At 44.1% G+C, this 22,198-nt stretch overlaps 1 protein-coding gene across 2 annotated transcripts in view; it reads right to left on the bottom strand.

Annotated features, from left to right (window-relative positions):
• Positions 1-2,099: 2,099 nt before the first annotated feature.
• The window catches only part of LOC122938578 (CTD small phosphatase-like protein), a 56,867-nt gene continuing 36,768 nt past the window's right edge, over positions 2,100-22,198 (bottom strand). Inside the window, exons 3-8 of one of the 2 annotated variants that reach the window (XM_044294174.1) lie at positions 21,479-21,511; positions 18,714-18,815; positions 17,870-17,926; positions 15,263-15,355; positions 6,124-6,309; positions 2,100-3,221 (exon numbers count right to left, since the gene is read on the bottom strand). In XM_044294174.1, the coding sequence (XP_044150109.1) occupies positions 3,096-3,221; positions 6,124-6,309; positions 15,263-15,355; positions 17,870-17,926; positions 18,714-18,815; positions 21,479-21,511 (597 nt within the window). In that variant the 3' untranslated portion in view covers positions 2,100-3,095. The remainder of the gene's footprint in view (positions 3,222-6,123; positions 6,310-15,262; positions 15,356-17,869; positions 17,927-18,713; positions 18,816-21,478; positions 21,512-22,198) is intronic. The other variant, XM_044294176.1, reaches the window with a different exon arrangement.

The raw sequence follows: 22,198 nt of genomic DNA, 5'->3' as shown, positions 1-22,198 counted from the left end.
CCTTCCCCATACACATGCACACTGGGCTCGGCCAAGCATACATGTTCTCAACTGAGACTGGGGAATAAGCTGCTGCAAAACACCTCTGGCATAGTCTTAATTCCCTAAAAGGATTGGGCATGTTGGAATCCAGCATACCCAATCATTTATTCCCCACAACAGCTGGGACACCCACACATTCGATAACTGACCAATCCAACCAAAAACAGCAGGTTCAGCCTCTTCTCATGTGTATGGGCGACTGAATCTCCATCTTTTAACACCATGTTGTTTTTACGTCTAACATCCTCTGGCACAGCGGTCAGAGCGCCTTGTCCTGATACAGAGCTCCAAATCCCATGCATAGAAACGCTAAGTCTCTGTCTGACTGCAGCCACCACTAGAGGGCGCAAACTGCACTGTATTATTTAGTTCCCTGTATATATCTGTATGCAGTAATCTCCTGAGCTCCCTCTAGTGGTGGCTGTATATATCTGTATGCAGTAATCTCCTGAGCTCCCTCTAGTGGTGGCTGTATATATCTGTATGTAGTAATCTCCTAAGCGCTCTCTAGTGGTGGCTGTGTATATCTGTATGCAGTAATCTCCTGAGCTCCCTCTAGTGGTGGCTGTATATATCTGAATGCAGTAATCTCCTGAGCTCCCTCTAGTGGTGGCTGTATATATCTGAATGCAGTAATCTCCTGAGCTCCCTCTAGTGGTGGCTGTATATATCTGTATGCAGTAATCTCCTGAGTTCCCTCTAGTGGTGGCTGTATATATCTGTATGCAGTAAACTCCTGAGCTCCCTCTAGTGGTGGCTGTATATATCTGAATGCAGTAATCTCCTGAGCTCCCTCTAGTGGTGGCTGTATATATCTGTATGCAGTAATCTCCTGAGTTCCCTCTAGTGGTGGCTGTATATATCTGTATGCAGTAATCTCCTGAGTTCCCTCTAGTGGTGGCTGTATATATCTGTATGTAGTATTCCCCTGAGCTCCCTCTAGTGCTGGCTGTATATATCTGTATGTAGTAATCTCCTGAGCTCCCCCTAGTGGTGGCTGTATATATCTGTATGCAGTAATCTCCTGAACTCCCTCTAGTGGTGGCTGTATATAGTAATCTCCTGAGCTCCCTCTAGTGGTGGCTGTATATATCTGTATGTAGTAATCTCCTGAGCTCCCTCTAGTGGTGGCTGTATATATCTGTATGTAGTAATCTCCTGAGCTCCCTCTAGTGGTGGCTGTATATAGTAATCTCCTGAGCTCCCTCTAGTGGTGGCTGTATATAGTAATCTCCTGAACTCCCTCTAGTGGTGGCTGTATATAGTAATCTCCTGAGTGCTCTCTAGTGGTGGCTGTATATATCTGTATGCAGTAATCTCCTGAGCTCCCTCTAGTGGTGGCTGTATATATCTGTATGCAGTAATCTCCTGAGCTCCCTCTAGTGGTGGCTGTATATATCTGTATGTTGTAATCTTCTGAGCTCCCTCTAGTGGTGGCTGTATATATCTGTATGTAGTAATCTCCTGAGCGCTCTCTAGTGGTGGCTGTATATATCTGTAAGTAGTAATCTCCTGAGCTCCCTCCTATGGTGGCTGTATATATCTGTATGTTGTAATCTCCTGAGCTCCCTCTAGTGGTGGCTGTATGTATCTGTATGTTGTAATCTCCTGAGCTTCCTCTAGTGGTGGCTGTATTCATTTGTATGCAGTAGTCCCCTGAGCTCCCCTTACTGGTGGCTGTATATAACTACATGCAATAAGCTCCCTCTAGTGGTGGCTGTGTATGTATATATATTATATATATATATATATATATATATATATATATATATATATATATATATATATATGTATGCAATAAGCCCCTGAGCTCCCAATATTGGTGGATAACTTAAAACTGTGTCTATGCAGGGGATTTAAAATATAAAAAAATTATATATAAAAAAAAAAAAATGCTTTTGATTGCTTTCTTACTTCATAGCAATCTGTGCAAATTCTGGACTTAACAAAAAAGGTGTTCAAAGATGGATATTCACATTAAGGAAAGGGGAAGTATGTGACGTTCCAAATTGAAAAACTGCAAAGATGTGCTACCAAAAACTGGAGCTCTGAATACATTGAGGCAGCAAAAAAATAAGTTTTATATGGGAGAAGAAAAAAACAAAAAACAAATCCACACAAAACCATAATTAAAATGTACACCAGTCCTGACCAAACTGTATAGGAAACAAAATATGAGGGTGGAGGCAAATCGCATCAAAAATATGAAAAAAAAACAAAAAAAAAAAAAACACAACAGGATATGCAAATGTCTCATAACATAATAGCGTTGCAACCACATGCGGCCTGCGTCTAGAACTGCAGTTAGTAGCCCAGCGTCAGGAGGCCTCCACGTAGAACGTTTTGTTCGCTTCCGGTAGATGGTAAAAAGAGAACCGGTTTGTGAAATGTTTTTTTTTTTTTGTCGTCGTCTGTAGTAGAAAATGTTTGTTATTTTTTCAAGTTTTCTTTTTAAAATCAAACACTTGAAAAAGGCACTTCAATCTGTAGGGAGGAAATAACCAAAAATATACACACCCCGGGGGCAGGTCAACTGCCCCAAAGCATGGGGGAGGGGTAAATGTCTGCATAGTGCGAGTGGGCGGGGGGGGGGGGGGGGGGCAAAGAAAACCCATTGCCAGTGTTAACCAAGCGCAGGGGTGGGGGTGGGGTTACATCTTTTGTAAATTTGAAACATTTGGTGTTTTTTCCTTTATAAAAGCCTGAAAAGTTCTCATCCGTTGTATGAAAATTAGTGAAAAGCATTTTCTAAAAATATTTAGCTTTTTTTTCGTATTTCCGAGTCCATTGTTAAACAGACTGAAAAAAAAAAAGAAAAAGTGCCCTTTCACCCAGTCACAAACTCCGCCTCTTTATGAGGGTGGAGCTTCTTCAGGACTAATTTGCTGGGAAGATTAAGGGCATCTCTCCCCCTCACCATGGCACCAGAGGAGCGTCTTCCTGCAAGCATTTCTGGGTGGAGCGCAAAGAGAGGAAAACGGGTGTCCGAATGAGAGCACAGGGGCGGCTGCTGCAGGCGAGAGCCGTGTCCGCCGGGGGGCGCTCCATAAAGGCTACCTGTTACACAGTTTATTGAGTGTATTGTAAATGTTCTCCTCTTTACTCAGTCCTTCAAAGAAAGGAATCAGATCAAGCAATTCCGTGTCCGACATGTCATCGAACCAAGACTGCACCGGGACCTGCAGCAGAGAGAAGGGGCATCGTGAGAAAAATACTAAAAAAGAACCAGAAAAACAATACGGATGATAATAAGAGTAGTAACGGTTATTACTGCAAGACAAGTTGTGCTTTATGAAGCTGCCTACATGAACACAATTATTTTTTTGGGCAAAAATACTGGAAAAACTGCATTTCTGCAATTTTTAACTTTTTAAAAAAATTATCTTACACCATACACCGTTTATCAATGAAATTATTAAAATTATTGTGCAGGTCATTGTGACCGTCATTATACCAAATGTGTATGCCGTTTGTTTTAGACGTTCTATTTAATAGTTTAATTATGGTAAATATTAGTTTTTTTTCTTCTTTATTATTATATTCCTTTTTTTTCTAAATTTGTCTTGGGTCGTCTCATGAAAAATAGTCTACAATTTTCAAGCCAGCGCCTGGTTCTGAATAGTTTTGTAATTGCAGGTAATTAAAACGTTTAGTATAGCCACTGAGTTATCCAATAAAATGTATCTGTATAGAATCTTTGACCGTTACAGGGAGAGAGCTGCAGCAGAAAGGACACAACCCCTGAGATATGTAGGGAGAGAGCTGTAACAGAAAGGACATACCCCCTAATCTGTTATTGGAGGAAAGCTGCAGTAGAAAGGACACGCCCCCTGAGCCATGTAGGGAGAGCGCTGTAACAGAAAGGACATACCCCCTAATCTGTTATAAGAAGAAAGCTGCAGTAGAAAGGACACAACCCCTGAGCAGCTAGCTTGATATAAATCTAGCAGAGCAATGAATGGGGAGACCTCTGGATCCATGTGAGGTCCAGGGCTTTGGTAGAAAGAGATTGTCATGTTCTATATGATGTCCGATTTTCATCTTTTACATTAATCATGGGAGAACCGCTTTAAGGATGCGTGCTATTTTGGACCACAGGACACAACAATTTTTGAAACCTAAAACTTCAAGTTAAAAAAGATTTTTCCCCTTTTCAAATGCCTTTATATAATACACTGCAATGCTTCTGCCCGTCACAGTAAATCTCACATATAATACCTATTAACCCCTCCCTCTCTCTAGCCACCTGGATGCTGGGGTCAGAGTGCTCGCCGATCCGGGCAGCGACCGCAGGGTGCCATCTGTACAATTGTGTTTGCTAGGGATAAACAAATTGACTTCGGATGCTTCATCCGAAGTCGATTGACATAAAACTTTGCTGTAATACTGTAGAATGTATTGGCTTCGATGAGCTGAAGTTATTACTTCTTGAAGTCTCGCGAGACTTCGTGTAGTACAGGGCTCGACAAATCCCAGGCGCCAGGTCGCCATGGCGATCAGGAATTTGGTCCTGGAGCTTGGGTATTTGTCAGCCCGTTTTCAAAGGTGCCCGGGCGACGGGTGTGGGCACCGGAGGAGTGCCCGTTCTGTCCGGAGGCAGCAGGAGTGGAGATGAGCGCCTCCATTGTGGAAGCGCTCATCTCCATATTCATCTGTATCGCCGTCCTCAGGACAGTGATAAAGATCAATGGTGTGGAGGAGCAGGGGAGCCTATCAGAGGCCGGTGCATGATGTCATCGCGCCGCCTGAGCCGTACAGCGGGGGACACAGGCCGGAAGAGGCTGCATCGCATCGCTAAGCAGCATAAGGTAAGTATATGCGTTTATTGGTTTTATTATTTATAGTATACTGTGGCAAGAAGGGGGGCGGGGGCCCTATATACTGGCACAATATGAGGGGGCACTATGGAGAAGAGGGGAAGCACTATGGGGACCTATATACTGGCACAATATGAGGGGGCACTATGGAGAAGCACTATGTGGCCCTATATACTGGTACAATATGAGGGGGCACTATGGAGAAGAGGGGAAGCACTATGGGGCCCTATATACTGGCACAATATGGGGGGGCACTATGGAGAAGAGGGGAAGCACTATGGGGGCTCTATATACTGGCACAATATGAGGGGGCACTATGGAGAAGAGGGGAAGCACTATGGGGCCCTATATACTGGCACAATATGGGGGGGCACTATGGAGAAGAGGGGAAGCACTATGGGGGCTCTATATACTGGCACAATATGGGGGGGCACTATGGAGAAGAGGGGAAGCACTATGGGGGCCCTATATACTGGCACAATATGGGGGGGCACTATGGAGAAGAGGGGAAGCACTATGGGGGCTCTATATACTGGCACAATATGAGGGGGCACTATGGAGGCTCTATATACTGGCACAATATGGGGGGGCGGGCACTATGGAGAAGAGGGGAAGCACTATGGTGGCCCTATATACTGGCACAATATGAGGGGGCACTATGGAGAAGAGGCGAAGCACTATGGGGGCCCTATATACTGGCACAATATGGGGGGGCACTATGGAGAAGAGGGGAAGCACTATGGTGGCCCTATATACTGGCACATTATGGGGGGCACTATATACTGGCACATTATAGGGGGCACTATGGAGAAGAGGGGAAGGAGCACTATGGGGGCATCTACTGGGGGCTTTATGACGCGGCTCCTCCTGGCTCCTAACTTTTTTAGCTGGCTCCTAGATTCCAAGGAAATTTGTCAAGCCCTGGTGTAGTAACTTTGTGAATTATTACTGTAAAAAAACCTTGATACTGAACTCTGGTTCGGTCCCAAGTGGTACCGAGGTTATTTACAGTAATAATTAATTCACAAAGTTATTACACGAAGTCTCGCGATACTTTGCAAAGTAATAACTTCAGCGCATTGGAGCCAATGCATTCTATTACTGTACGGAGCTCCCGCTCCGTGAAGTATTACAACAAAGTTTTATGCAAATTGACATCGGATGAAGCATGCGAAGCCGAGTCACTCATCCCTAGTGTTTACTACTGAAGGTAACACGGCAAGCCTCTTCTAATTGCCCTTTACACGTTTGCCGTTGCTCTTACCGCGTTTTCGGGATGGAAGATGTATGATGCTGGCGAGTTGTCCACGATGATGACTTTGCTCAGTTCTCTCCCTAGACGGCTCAAGTCTTTCACGTAGTTTCCTCTGTGGAACACACATGATTCTCTGAAGAGCCGCGCCTTGAAGACGCCCCAAGGGTCCAGCAAGTCGGCCACGGGGTCCGCGTACTGAACAAGAGCAAACGTGGAGGGAAAAAAAAGAAAGAAAATTCACTTTGACCGCACACTGGATGGTGCCTCTAAAGGGTTAAAGAAGGCCCGAGGAGGACCCTGCACCCGCAGCCTGTCTTCTCTTGATTAGATACAGTCTACTGTTCTCGGTTATCAGCCATTTCATGCTAGGTAAGGCTACTTTCACACTAGCGTATTTGCTGGATCGGGCAGGGTTCAGCAAAAACACTTCCGTTACTGATAATACAACCGTCTGCATCCGTTATGGACGGATCCGGTTGTATTATCTTTAACATGGCCAAGACGGATCCGTCATGAACTCCATTGAAAGTCAATGGGGGACGGATCTGTTTTCTATTGTGGCAGAGAAAACTGCTCCGTCCCCATTGACTTGCATTGTGGGTCATGACGGATCCGTCTTGCTCCGCATCTCAGGACAGAAAGCAAAATACAACATGTTGCGGTTTGCTCTCCGGTATGGAAATGCAACTAAACGGAACGGAATGCATTTTGGCGCGCTCCGTTCTGTTGAGTTTTGTCCCCATTTACAATGAATGGGGACAAAATGGAAGCGTTTTTTTTTCCGGTATTGAGCTCCTATGACTGATCTCAATACCGGAAAACGTAAGCGCTAGTGTGAAAGTAGCCTAAGGCTGAATGTAGTGTGCAGCATTGGGGTGAATAGTAGGCGGATGCCCTGGCTGCTATACACAGAGGTCCCGGCCGATGCACCCGGGGATGTGGCGTCCGTCAGCCAAAGATCACACTCCAACTGCTTCATAAATGGCCAGTAATTTACGAATAACACATTTCCTGTAGTAAAATGGTGAAATCATTTTTTTTTTCCAGAATTATTTCAGGTGGAACACAAGTCTAGTTGGATAATTTGGGGCGACACCCAGACACTTGTGGGTGACGGACCGTCCAGATGCTTCATGGGGTGTCACTTGACCTTCTATGGCTCTTACATCTCAGTACCTATAAATAAATTTAGCTGCCCGGGCATGTTGGGGGTTGTAGTTGCCTTCCCTGGAGGAAACACAACTACAAATCTATCATATATACCTGGAGATCCACAAAACAAGGAGGCGGGAATGCCAGACCAACACTAACACGAAAGGCATTTATCACTTATCCACAGGCCAGGGTTCTGACTACTGGGACCCCAACTGGTCATGAGAATGGGGGCTCATGTCCCCTGTGGTCACGCACTGGGGCTGCCGCTCCAGTCTCTATGGGACTCATGAGTCCGGCGCTCTGCTCTCCCTGCAGTGCCAAAGTCGAGGGGCACCGTTCTCATGAGGGGTCCCTGTGGTCGTACCCATTAACGATCAGACACAAACCCTTTAACCAAAGCCAAATTGTTTTACAATGAAAAGTTCTGCAACTTTCAAACAAAACCGCTGTTCTAATTCTTCTGCACTTTCAAGATCCCTGGGAAACAGATTGATTACATGTATAATCGAAAAACAAACCTCCGGCAATTCAGGAATTTTTTTTCTCCCCCACACAGCAAAAAGGACACCTGAGATTTATTCTAGAAGACTGTACCAATCCCGTTGCACCAAAGGCATATAGTATTTTTTATTTTTAGTACTTATGGGGAAAAAAAAAAAAAAAAAAGTCATTGGTGGGGCGCCACATTCTGGAGCCATAACTTGACTTCTCCTGTGAAGTATGAGGTGGTTTTGTTGTGGGATGTGTTGTAGTTTTTATTGGCATCATTTGGGGAATGTAAAATGTATGGATTCATTTTTAAGAATTTTTCCCGGGGAAATGGGGAAAAAAATGCATTGTGCTGTATTCCACAGTTTGTTCGGATTGCAGCGATACCAAATATGTCCATCCTTTATGCTTTACCATTTAATTTTTTTTTTTTTAATATATACAGGGTCAAAAGTCTTAGGAAACACTTATTTCAGAAACTAAAGGGAAAATTAAATATCTGAAAACCCCAGCAAGTAATGGGTGAGGGGGACTATCTTTTAGGCTATGTCCGGAACATGGCTGCCATCTTTAACCCCTTAAGGACGCAGGGCGTATCGGTACGCCCTATTTCCCGAGTCCTTAAGGACTCAGGGCGTACCGGTACGTCCTAACTTTAAATCGGTATTCCGGCGCCGCGGGGGTTAATCGGAACGGGATGCCGGCTGAAATCATTCAGCCGGCATCCCGTAACAATGCAGGGGGGGGGGTCATTTGACCCCCCCGTATCGGCGATCGCAGAAAACCGCAGGTCAATTCAGACCTGCGGTTTTCTGCGTTTCCGGTCCATTCGGGTGTCCTGTGACCCGATGAACCGGAAAAAGACTGCGATCGGTGGCGTAATTATACACCACCAATCGCAGTCCGAGGATTTGAGGAGGCGGTGCTGGCCCTGGTGCTGAACACTGCTGTCCAGGGTGCTGATTGGTGCAGGGGAGAGAGGCGCGAGATTCAAACTTCCTGCGCTCCTCTCTCCCCTCCTCTTCCTGTTCTGCACGAGCACCCGGCAGCATCGTCCAGCACCAGCTCCTGTGTCCCCCTAATCGCCATCCATCACCCTCCTGCACCCATCGCCACCCAGGTAGGTTAGGGTCAGTGAGGGAGAGGCACCGTTAGGCAGGGAAAGAAGGGAAAAGTTAGAAAAAACAAAACAAACTTTTATTCCTAACTTTTTTGATCCATCTATCAGACCCCAGCCTCCCCCCTGCCACTTGCCCCCCCCTACCAGCCCCCCACCACCACCAGCCCCTCCCCCCCCCCCCACTTCACCACCAGCCCCCCTTTTTTTTTTTCTGCGTGCACTGACTGGTCGGCACTTTTTAGCGTCCGTCCACTGTTAGCGCCCCACCACCCCACCGCTGATCAGCCTTGTACCGCTGATCAGCAAGTTTTAACTTTTTTTCCTAACACTTGCCCTTTTTAGTACGCGAACACCCGTTGCCCCCACACACACGCACATATAATAAAGTTTGCCACACACGCACACCTACACGCACACACACCCATGGCCCGCCGGGTGTTCTCGGCCGAGGAGGCATATGCCCAGATTGCCTCCGACTCTGAGAGCCCCAGTGAGGATGAGGATGACCCCACGTTCCTTTTGTCATCCGCATCCTCCTCATCATCATCGGATGACGATGAGCCACCAAGGCGGCGGAGACGCCGCCAGGCGGAGCCAGGGGCCCCACATGCTAGGGATCCTGTGGCCCACCCTAGTACGAGCCGCCCTGGGGTTCGTACTGGTTTCCCGGCCCACCAAATAAGTTCACCGGAGCCCCCTGCCGATGAACTTAGCTGGTGTCCCCCAGTGGACTTTGAGCCTGAGATTCCGGATTTTGCTGGCAATCCTGGAATCCAGATTCCCACAGTGGGGTTTACTGAAATAGACTATTTTAGTTTTTTTTTCAGTAACCCACTGGTGAATCTGATGGTGGAGCAGACGAATCTGTACGCCCAACAGTTCGTCGCTCAAAACCCAGGCTCATTTTTGTCTAGACCCGGTGGCTGGACGCCGGTCAGTGCAGCCGAAATGAGGACATTTTGGGGCCTCGTGCTGCATATGGGTCTAGTCCAAAAACCCAGTGTCAGGCAATACTGGAGTGGGGACGTCCTATACCAGACCCCACTGTACAGTATGGTCATGACACGTCCCCGGTTTGAGGCCATCCGGAAATGTCTGCATTATTCCGATAATGCAGCATGTCCACCCCGAGGTGATCCTGCCTATGACCGGCTGTATAAGATACGGCCGGTCATCGATCACTTTGGGGCCACATTTCAGCAGGCCTACGTACCTGGAAGGGAGGTCGCGGTTGATGAGTCTCTCGTTGCGTTCAAGGGGAGACTCAGTTTCCGCCAATATATTCACACAAAGCGGGCGAGGTATGGCAAGAAGCTATACAAAATTTGTGAGAGTACCTCAGGGTACACTTACAAATTTCGTGTGTACGAGGGGCGAGATTCCCGTATTCAACCCCCAGAATGTCCCCCCACTCTGGGTGTTAGCGGGAAACTCGTGTGGGACCTTATGTACCCACTGCTGGATAAGGGTTACCACTTGTACGTGGATAACTTTTATACCAGCATTCCCTTGTTCAGGTCCCTTGCCGCCAGATCCACGTTCGCTTGTGGGACCGTGCGGAAAAATCAACGCGGCCTCCCTGCCTACCCCCTCCAGGTACCTATCCCCAGGGGTGAGACCCGTGCACTTACCAGTGGAAACCTGTTGCTGGTCAGGTATAAGGACAAGAGGGATGTCCTTATGCTGTCCACAATCCACGGTAACGGCACCACCCCAGTCTCTGTGCGAGGTACCACGGCAACGGTCCTCAAGCCCGATTGTATCGTCGACTACAATCGGTATATGGGAGGAGTTGATCTCTCTGATCAAGTCCTCACGCCATATAACGCCATGCGCAAAACCCGGGCATGGTACAAAAAAGTTGCGGTCTACTTGGTGCAGGTTGCCATGTACAACTCTTTTGTACTATCCCGAAGCGCTGGCAGCACAGGGACATTCCTCCAGTTCTATGAGGCAGTCCTCAAGGACCTGATCTTTTCGGACCGGGAAAGAGCAGGCCGGAGTACCTCGGGAACTGGAGGCGCCCGGATCGTCCCTGGCCAACACTTTCCAGGTGTGGTCCCCCATACTGGAAAGAAGGGACGAACCCAAAAAAAGTGCAGAGTGTGTCGCAGGAGGGGGATACGGAAGGACACCACAACTCAATGTGACACTTGCCCCGATCATCCGGGCCTCTGCATTATCGATTGCTTCAGGGAGTATCACACTTCCATGGAGTACTAAATTTTTATAATCCCCAACAGTTCACTAGAGAACATAAAAAACTATGGCTCTCAGACTTTGGAGACACGAAAACATTTTTTTTCCCCCAAAAAATATTAGTTTTAGTGCAGGCATCCTCAAACTGCGGCCCTCCAGATGTTGTAAAACTATAACCCCCAGCATGCCCAGACAACCTACAGCCATCATCAGGGCATGGTGGGAATTGTAGTTTTACAACATCTGGAGGGCCGCAGTTTTAGGATGCCTGCTTAGTGTCTCCAAAGTCTGAGAGCCATACATATTGGGCATCGTCGCGTGCGTAAAAGTCGTCGCTATAAAAATAACTTTTGACCAAACGCCTCGGATGAACGGTGTTAAAAATATTTAAAAAAAACGGTGCCAAAACAACAATTTTTGGGCAAAATTTCCATTTGAATCCTTTTTGCCGGTAATAAAGCAAGGGTTAACAGCCAAACAAAACTCAATATTTATTGCCCCGATTCTGTAGTTTGCAGAAACACCCCATATGTGGTCGTAAATGGCTATATAGCCGCACGGCAGGGCATAGAACGAAGGGAACTCCATACGGTTTCTGGAAGGCAGATTTTGATGGACAGTTTTTTTTTTGACACCATGTCCCATTAGAAGCCCCCCCTGATGTAGCCTAAACTAGAAACTCCAAAAAAGTGACCCCATCTAAGAAACTACACCCCTCAAGGTATTCAAAAGTTACTTTACAAACTATGTTAACCCTTTAGGTGTTCCACAAACTAAATAGCGAATGTAGAAACAATTTTAGAATTTTTTTGTTACATTGCCTCAAAAAAGAGTAATATAGAGCAACCAAAAATCATATTTACCCCTAAAATAGTCCCAAAACAACAACCCCCTTATCCCGTAGTTTCCTAGATGGGGTCACTTTTATGGAGTTTCTACTCTAGGGGTGCATCAGGGGGCTTGAAAGGGTACATGGTGTAAGTAAACCAGTCCAGCAAAATCTGCCTTCCAAAAACCGTTCCCCTTCTTCTATGTCCTGCCGTTCGGCCAAACCGTAGTTTACGACCACATATGGGGTGTTTCTGCAAACTACAGAATCAGGGCAACTCATTTTGAGTTTTGTTTGGCTGTTAACCCATTTTTTCCAGTAATAAAGTAAGGGTTAAATTGGAAAATTTTCCAAAAAATAGAAATTTCAAAATTGTTTCTCCATCTGCCATTAACTCTTGTGGAACACCTAAAGGGTTAACAAAGTTTGTAAACCCAGTTTTGAATACCTTGAGGGGTGTACTTTCTTAGATGGAGTCACTTTTTTGAAATTTCTATTCTAGGGGTGCAACAGGGGGCTTGAAATGGGACATGGTATAAACAAAACCAGTCCTGCAAAATCTGCATTCCAAAACCCATATGGTGTTCCCCTCCTTCTATGTGCTCCCGTTCGGCCAAACAGTAGTTTACGACCACATATGGGGTGTTTCTGCAAACTACAGAATCAGGGCAACCCATTTTGAGTTTTGTTTGGCAGTTAACCCTTGTTTTACTCCTGGAAAAAATTGATTATATTGGAAAATTTTCCAAAAAATAGAAATTTCGAAATTGTTTCTCCATCTGCCATTAACTCTTGTGGAACACCTAAAGGGTTAATAAAGTTTGAAAAAACAGTTTTGAATACCTTGAGGGGTGTACTTTCTTAGATGGAGTCACTTTTTTGAAATTTCTATTCTAGGGGTGCAACAGGGGGCTTGAAATGGGACATGGTATAAACAAAACCAGTCCTGCAAAATCTGCATTCCAAAACCCATATGGTGTTCCCCTCCTTCTATGTGCTCCCGTTCGGCCAAACAGTAGTTTACGACCACATATGGGGTGTTTCTGCAAACTACAGAATCAGGGCAACCCATTTTGAGTTTTGTTTGGCAGTTAACCCTTGTTTTACTCCTGGAAAAAATTGATTATATTGGAAAATTTTCCAAAAAATAGAAATTTCGAAATTGTTTCTCCATCTGCCATTAACTCTTGTGGAACACCTAAAGGGTTAATAAAGTTTGAAAAAACAGTTTTGAATACCTTGAGGGGTGTAGTTTCTAGAATGGGGTCATTTTTGGGTTGCTATTATCTAAGCCCCACAATATGACTTCAAACCTGAACTGGTCTATAAAAAGTGGGATTTTGAAGATTTCAGAAAAATTTCAAAATTTGCTTCTAAACTTCTAAGCCTTGTAACATCCCCAAAAAATAAAATATCATTCCCAAAATGCTACAAACATGAAGTAGTCATATGGGGAATGTAAAATCATCACAATTTTTGGGGGTATTACTATGTATTACAGAAGTATAGAAACTGAAACTTTGAAATTTGCTAATTTTTCGAAATTTTTGGTAAAAATTGTATTTTTTTATGCAAAAAAATTCACTTTTTTGACCCAATTTTAGCAGTGTTATGAAGTACAATATGTGACGAAAAAACAATCTCAGAACGGCCTGGGTAAGTCAAAGCGTTTTAAAGTTATGAGCACTTAAATTGACACTGGTCAGATTTGCAAAAAATGGCCAAGTCCTTAAGGTGAAATAGGGCTGAGTCCTTAAGGGGTTAAAGGCACCATATTTGATCAAGGGCACATTTTTCCAATGTGAAGGGGGTCATGTAGCACGTCGAAGAAGATTTCTCAGAAATCGGTTGCCGCAATCAGATTTGGAATATCTCTTGCGGGTCAAAAGTTAAACACAGAAAGTTCTAAACTTCAAAGTTCTGTGTTCAGCACCAGGGACAACACATTGAACATGTCAAATAGCTGCGCATCACAGGGAACGTTCCCGGTTGTTGATGCAACTTTCTGTGTTGATTATTTTTGTACCACAAGAGATATTGCAAATTTGATTGCGGCAATCGATTTCTGAGAAAATATTTGATATGCTACATGGGTCATGTAGCATATCAAATATTTTCTCAGAAATCGATTGCCGCAATCAAATTTGCAATATCTCTTGTGGTACAAAAATTATCCCGTTGGAAAAATTTGCCCTTGATCCAATATGGTGGCTTTCAAGATGGCAGCCTTGTTCCACCAAACATGGCTTAAAAGATAGGCCACCCCCCTCACGGATTATTAAACTGCTGGGATCAGAAGTAGCTCCAATCCCAACGGTTGTGGGCAATCAACCCCCATCTCGTGGGAACATTGCAGAACTGAGCCCCTACCCAATCATGACGGATGTATTGGTCAGTCATTCGTCATTAAGGGGTTAAAAGAACCTCTCCTGACAAGTCTGTTTTAGTACATACCTGAACTATTCACGAATTAACAATTCTGGTGCATTCCTACTGGAAATGTTGAATAAATTGACAACTAACTAGTCCCCTCCTCCTCCTCCTGTACACACCGACAGAATCAGACTGTGCAGGGACACACCCCTTCGACAAGAGGAATGGTAACACCCAGTTGCCAATTTATTCATACAGTAGGAATAATAGAGGGTCGACACATTGCAGAATTCTGAGAGAGGGTGTCCCAGAATTTTATTTACTAAGACATGTCAGCAGTAGGGTTTCAACCGCTTGACAGCAGGATTCATGGACTTGGGATTTTACCATAACTCCCATCATTCACTCCTGGTTGCTTGTAAATAAAAGTCTGACTAATTACAAGCGACTACTGCACTGCTAATGGGGGGGGGGTCATATAAGTGACCAGGACACTGCATGCGGTATAATACTAACACTTACAGGGGGCAGACTAAGTATCCGGGCGGGCAGCGGTCCCCTTCCTGCAGGTGACTGAAGCCAGCGACCTGCTTGTGTGGCGGAAAGAGGAGGCGCTGTCTTCACCGGCGCTACTTTAACCATGGTAACTGGCTAGGTGCGGCTTCATGAGCTGTTCATGGAAGCTACATGATGAGCAGAGCCCATATGTCTTTTCGTTACCATGGTGGGGAAGGGGGGTGGGTGGTTCTGGAGGGGGGACACTTACCCACAAACTAGCAGAAAGGACAAAGACACACTGGTAGACAAAAGAAGCGAGGAAGAAAAGGAAGAAACGTAAGACAATTTCTGAAAAAACAATCCACTCCCTCTAGTTATAAAAAAAAAACTGACAAAAATAAGAGAATCAGACACAAAATAATAACAATAAAAATAAAAAAAAGGACAAAAGTAACGAGGGGATAGGAGGACAAGACTGCACCCACCTTCGCCAGGCTGGCCGTGAATAGGACGCATTCGAAGAGCTCGCCCATCTTCTGAAGAAACTCGTCCACGTGCGGCCTCTTTAATACGTACACCTTAAAGGAAAGAAAGGAAGATTTTATTTTTGTTTTAAATGCTAAAAGCAGAGTTTTTCATACATTAATGGGTTGTCCGGTTGCTTAAATATTTATCCCGCTCTGATGCTTCCCGAGGGGGACTGCTCAGCCAATCACGGTTAGAGGTGGGTCATTTCCTGTGTGTCGGGAGAGGGCAGGAAGTAAAGCCCGGAAGGGACCTGGGAAGAGTATGAACTGGGGCGGTGGGAGTGTGGTTTATTTTATATCATTCTAATATAATTGGACAGGCAGTCCCTTTAATGAAAGTAAAACCTTGGATAATCCGTGCTCCTTGTGGAGGACGTTACAGTCTAGTTTCTACATTGTAGCAGATTATCGCTGCTGTCTCAATGATATCTTCCACAAAATATATTTTTTTATTAAAAATTCAGACCATTTTTTAATACTGACAACTAAAAGTAATGGGGTTGTCCAGGAATTTAATATGGATGGGCTGTCCTCAGGATAGGCTATGTCTGATTGGCGAGGGTCCAATACCCTGCAACTGTTCTGCGGCTCCAACCATTCTGTACTGGCTGGGACTGGTTACTGCAATTACCAGCTACGTTAAGTACACGGTAGTTGGGGCAGAAGTCAGCAGGAGTGTCGGATCCCCAACAATCAGATATTGATGGCCTATCAGTATTACAGGGCACCTGTCAGCAGGTTCAACCCTATTAAACTTGGCATACTGCCTGGTAGGGCTGATCCTGCTGATTAAAATGATACTGGTCTTGTGAAAAATCAGTTGTGGTGATCCCAAGAAAAAATGACTTTTATTCTTTATGTCAAAAAGGGCTTCACTACATTAAAGGCCGTGGCTTGGCCCCTATGCGAGTTTTCGTGGCCCCGCCCTTCGTTGACTGAAGCCCTCATCTATATAATGAATAAAACTCTGTTTACATGGGAATGTTTACAACGGATTTTCACAAGATAGGTATAGATTTAAAATCAGCAGGATCAACCCTACCTGGCATTAGCAGCAGTATACCTGGGTTTGATGGGGTTGATGCTGCTGACTGGCGCTCTTTAAAATCCCATCATACACTCTGAGAATGTCAACAGGAAAGTGATTATAAAAGATGAAAACAAAAGTAAACTAAATAAAATAACAGCAAAAATATAATAAGAATCTAGAATATTGCTGCACAAACCTACCATAGTCCGGTCCTGACGCTGATCAATATGGCTTCCTCCAAATGCAAGTAATCAAGGATAGGCTCGGTAGAATGTGAACAGCCTATCCTGGATTACTTGAACCCGGCTGAAGCCCACTTGACGGACGGATCCTGGAGTCGCCTTTTATCCCAGGGGCAGGTCACATGTGAGGAGTCGTTTTTTAAAGGGACACTTCCATACCCTTTTTTTTTTTATTACATATTAGCAGCCTAATGTGAATGTTTTATGTAAAAAAAAAATCTTAATAAAAACAGGTAGATTTCTACTTCAAGTATTCTACTTCCTTTCCTGCCTTTGAACAACTCTCTCAGTCTGACCATCACTGCGGCCAGAGGCAGTTGCAGCATCTCACATTACACAGATCAATGCAATGCTCCTCTATCAAGAGAACAATAGAGCGGTCATGCTCTCACCCCAGTTCTATACCTACTATTATAATGAGGATTACCCTTCAGATAACATCTTCCCCTCACAACAGCAGTAAAGCGACAATAGATTACCTTTCAAAATAGGAGGTCTTTTTTTATGTGTGTTGGCCTTTACGGAAGACCAATAATTTGTAATTAACTTCCAATGGTATTGTATTGCCGAAATGAAAAAAAGTCTAAAAAAATATTCTTAAAGTTTTTCTACAAATACAAAAAAAAAAAAAAAAAAGATTACCCCTTCCTGATGGAAGTGTCCCTTTAAGACTGTTGACAGGACATCAGATGCACAAAATGACAACAGTATAACACAAAAATAGTTCAAATGATAAGAACAAACAAAATCATCACAATAATCATATGAATTAAAAAGACCATTCCACCAAAAACAAAAAGTAGAACAAAGAACTTTAATATAATAATTATAAACAACAAAACCGCTCAAAAAAAAAAAAAAAAAAGACTGTTAATCTAAAACTGCACAATCATGTATTGCAGAACCTCATGGGCGGGGCATGAACACTGGTGTCCTCTGACTCATCTGTGACATGCTCCGCCCTCTCGGAATCTAAACTCATTTGGGGACATTTATCAAAGATTTTACATGACTTTTGTGGTGAATAAAACTCGCAAATTATGACACATGCTGTATTTGTGACTTTTCGAGCTTCTAAACACTTTTCTGAAAAAGGCGTGAAAAGGGGGCAACATTTAGTGGGACGGGCGAAACCTATGGCAGCCCACTTAAGCGCATCTTACTCCAGTGCAGGGGGATCATGTCCGGAGTGTGGGAACGCCAGTCTTGATAAATGTCCTTCATTGTCTTTTCACTTTTTTTGCATTCCACTATATTCGGGAAATTCTTCTAAGGAAAGTGCTCCCCACATACCTGATGTATCGTTCCATCGATTTCAACGGGGACAATAAAGTCAGCATTATTAATTGGCTGGAGGAACAAAGAAAACACTGAATTACATAGAAATATAAAAACTGTGACAATTTCACTTTCCATAAAAACATGAATAATACCAATTATTTCATGTGACAGGTAGGCGCTATCCATTGGGGGGGGGGGGGGGGGGGGGGGGGACAACAACAGGAAATTATGATTTAGAGAGGCTTCAAACAGTTCATCGATGGGAGTTCCGGGAGTTGGACCCCTACAGGTCTGAGGGTAGGCCCTCCTAGCCAGAGGGTAGGTCAAAATATATCGGAATACTGAAAAAAACACTTTATACGACTAAAAGGGCATCCATGGGCGCCTTCATGCAATTTTGCATTGAAACATTTTAGCAAAAATGTGTAAAAAAATTCTAAATATCTGAACTAAGCAGGTCCTGGAACACAGCACCTCCGAAAAATGAAAGTTCAGGATGTGCAGAGGTCGTAAATGTCACTCAAGTCTATGTCTACATATTTACAACAGACGAAGCGAGAAAAAAATCCCCCCGATCACAATAGTGAGGCAAAAAAATAATAATATATGAAGGGTCAGTCACGATTAAAAGCATCAAGGGGTTGTCCGTCAGGTTGGTCTCCATTTCCTGATCCTGTCTGGACACACAGGAAATCCCTGCACAGCCAATCAGTGGCCGCAGCAGTGACCCGCCTCAGCTAGTGATTGGCTGAGCGGGACCTTTCCTGGGCGTCGACAGCTGACCAGGGGAAGAGCAACTGGTCGAGTGACTGAGTATAAAGAGACAGGTGCAGCACGTGGGAGAGGTGAACCATACCTTAAATGAGCTGTGCACCAAGGTCTCATCCAGGTCAATCACCACACACTTCTTTCCATAATCAGACGCTTTCAGCTCTGGCAGGAGGTATTTCGTAGAGGGCTGAAAAGGATATAAAAAAAATAAAAAAAAAGTATTAAAAAAGTGGGCTCACCAGCAGGTAATATGGAAAATAAGCAGTGTATACAAGGTAGTAAGTATAACCAGTAAGAGCATCTAACATCTTGTAAGTCTGGTACTGGCTTTAAATCTTAAAGTGTGCCTCCAACTTTTAACATCATGCAGTATTTATTTATTTTTATAAAAGAAGGAGCTTTTTTTTTCTAATCAAGATGAACTACAGTACCTGGAGCCACCACTAAAGGGAGCTACCAATTACAGAGCACAGCGAAAGCTGGATACAGTCATACAGTGTGAGCTCCCCCTAGTGGTACCTGCAGGAAGCCAGAATTTTTGCATTTACATTATTACAGCAATTTTTACGCTGCAAAAAACCCCACAATCCTGTTTTCATACCAAAAAGCAGGCTCTTTTAGCCTCTGTTGGAATAATGGGAACCTATGAGTATATATTTAATGTCAGCAAACGCACAGGCATAGAGTGCGCAGAGAGACTTTAGAAAATGACCTATTGTTTTGTGCAGACTACTCCCTTCCACGGTTAAAATTTTTGTGGTTATAAAAAATAAATAAAAATATTTAAAATTATAATTAAGCCCCACATCTGACCGAAAGACACAAAAATGATTTATATAACCCAACAGAAAAAAAATAAAATAAATATATACAGTACAGACCAAAAGTTTGGACACACCTTCTCATTCAAAGAGTTTTCTTTATTTTCATGACTATGAAAATTGTAGATTCACACTGAAGGCATCAAAACTATGAATTAACACATGTGGAATTATATACATAACAAAAAAGTGTGAAACAACTGAAAATATGTCATATTCTAGGTTCTTCAAAGTAGCCACCTTTTGCTTTGATTACTGCTTGGCACACTCTTGGCATTCTCTTGATGAGCTTCAAGAGGTAGTCACCTGAAATGGTTTTCACTTCACAGGTGTGCCCTGTCAGGTTTAATAAGTGGGATTTCTTGCCTTATAAATGGGGTTGGGACCATCAGTTGCGTTGTGGAGAAGTCAGGTGGATACACAGCTGATAGTCCTACTGAATAGACTGTTAGAATTTGTATTATGGCAAGAAAAAAGCAGCCAACAGTCTATTCAGTAGGACTATCAGCTGTGTATCCACCTGACTTCTCCACAACGCAACTGATGGTCCCAACCCCATTTATAAGGCAAGAAATCCCACTTATTAAACCTGACAGGGCACACCTGTGAAGTGAAAACCATTTCAGGTGACTACCTCTTGAAGCTCATCAAGAGAATGCCAAGAGTGTGCCAAGCAGTAATCAAAGCAAAAGGTGGCTACTTTGAAGAACCTAGAATATGACATATTTTCAGTTGTTTCACACTTTTTTGTTATGTATATAATTCCACATGTGTTAATTCATAGTTTTGATGCCTTCAGTGTGAATCTACAATTTTCATAGTCATGAAAATAAAGAAAACTCTTTGAATGAGAAGGTGTGTCCAAACTTTTGGTCTGTACTGTATATGTTATGGCTTTTCAAGACGCGTGTACTAAAGAAAAGGAAAATGCGCTTGGTCAAGAAGGGTGGTAAGTGGCCCAGTCTTGAAGTGGTTAAAGAGTTTGTGTCAGCAGGATCAACTCTATTAAACCTATCAGTCTCTGGCAGGGTTAATCCTGCTGATTAAAAACATCCTGCTGATTAAAAACATATCTGTCTTGTGAAAAATCGGTCGTGGCGTTCCAGAGGGGAGGCGGGGAAACACTTAGTCTTTATGCAAGTAAGGCCTTCAGTGCACTGAGAGGCAGGGCCAGCATGGAAAGAGGAGGAGAACGGAGGGGCTAGGCCCACCTCTCAGTGCACTGGAGGCCTCAATTGCAAAAAGACAGTCTTTTGTTCTCGGAAACACTGCAACTGGTTTTCACAGGACCGGTATAGTTTTAATCAGCAGTATCAACCCAAGCATGCAGTATACCTAGTTTAATGGGGTTGGTCCTGCTAACATATGCTCGCTAAGATTTCTTAAAGGGGTAGTCCTTTTATAGTTTATCCAAAAGGTGAACAATTGGGCTCGGAACCGCACACACAGACACCTCTCCATACACTGCAGACGGCAGACAGGGTCCTGTGCTCCAGACAGAGGGCCACAGAGGGGGGGACCCTGGAATTTTATGGCATACCCTGTGGATAAAAGTCTGGGATGTAGATACTGCTTTAAAGGAAAACTCAATTTCTACATCTTGGACACCACAAGCTAGAAGTCCTTGGTCTGGAAGACCATAGGGGCTGTTAACACCGGGAAAACTGGTCTAACACCATGAACGCAGTACATCAGAAAGCCAGGGTAGTGGGCAGACTGCAAAAAAATCCTGAAGTACTGGGTTCATAGTGTTAGAACAGTTTTCTTGCGATTCTACAACGTCTGCAGATAAACATGCGGAACATGGGACGCCACAACTGGCATACAGCCGAGATTCCTCCGATAATAACAGGGTCAGTCCAGCAGAGGGCGCCCTGAACCTACAAAACCATTGTAAACCTGCCCTGCTGCACAGATGACTGGGAAACAACCATGTCCTGATCAGGGATGGAAGATGGAGATGGACGGAAATGACAACAAAAAAAAGCAAAAAGAAGAGGAAGGAAGGAGGGTAAAATAAAATACATACACTGGGAATGGAAATGACCTGCGTCTGATCGCCCTAAGAGAGAAAAGCAAAAACAGAGATGAGTTACTATCAGATCTACAGGAGACGGAGGGAGAAATAAAAGGGGGGAGGGGAACAGGAGGACCCGGAATATGAAGGGTCACAGGCCGGCCGCTCGCCTCAATAATATTACAAGTCATGTAAAACTTTGTGTTTCTTTCCCTCATCCTTTGAAAAAAATCTCTGCCTACTGTCACTGAATAGGAGCATTCATTGGTTAGTTCAATACTTCTCACAGCAGAGGGTTTGTTACAATTGCATCCAGTTTTCGACAGTCACCTGTGAGGTAAACACATCAATTGTTGTGTTGATCCGTTACAACGCATCAGTGCCTGGAATTCTCACTCGTGTATATTTAGATTGGATACAACTGCAGCAAACCAAGAGTGTGAGCAGGACACAGTCTGCATGGGGTTCCGGCACATCTGCTTGCTGTCAGTGAAAAGGAATATTCTTCTTACACCAAGGCAGAAAACCTGCTCAGACCCCACACTGCTTACCTGCCTGTGTTACAATGTATCAGTGCAGGTTAAATCGGCTCTGTCACCAGGATCAACCCTATTAAACCAGATATACTGCCTGGTAGGGCTCATGATGCTGATTAAAACGATACCCTTTTTTTGTCTGTACGATAAACAGCTGCAGAGAAATCTGTGTTTTATTCATCTGTAAATGAGTAGT

The sequence above is a fragment of the Bufo gargarizans genome, chromosome 5 (assembly GCF_014858855.1).
Source record: "Bufo gargarizans isolate SCDJY-AF-19 chromosome 5, ASM1485885v1, whole genome shotgun sequence".
In the NCBI taxonomy this organism is placed as follows: Eukaryota; Metazoa; Chordata; class Amphibia; order Anura; family Bufonidae; genus Bufo; species Bufo gargarizans.
This window is presented reverse-complemented; position numbering and strand designations above follow the sequence as displayed.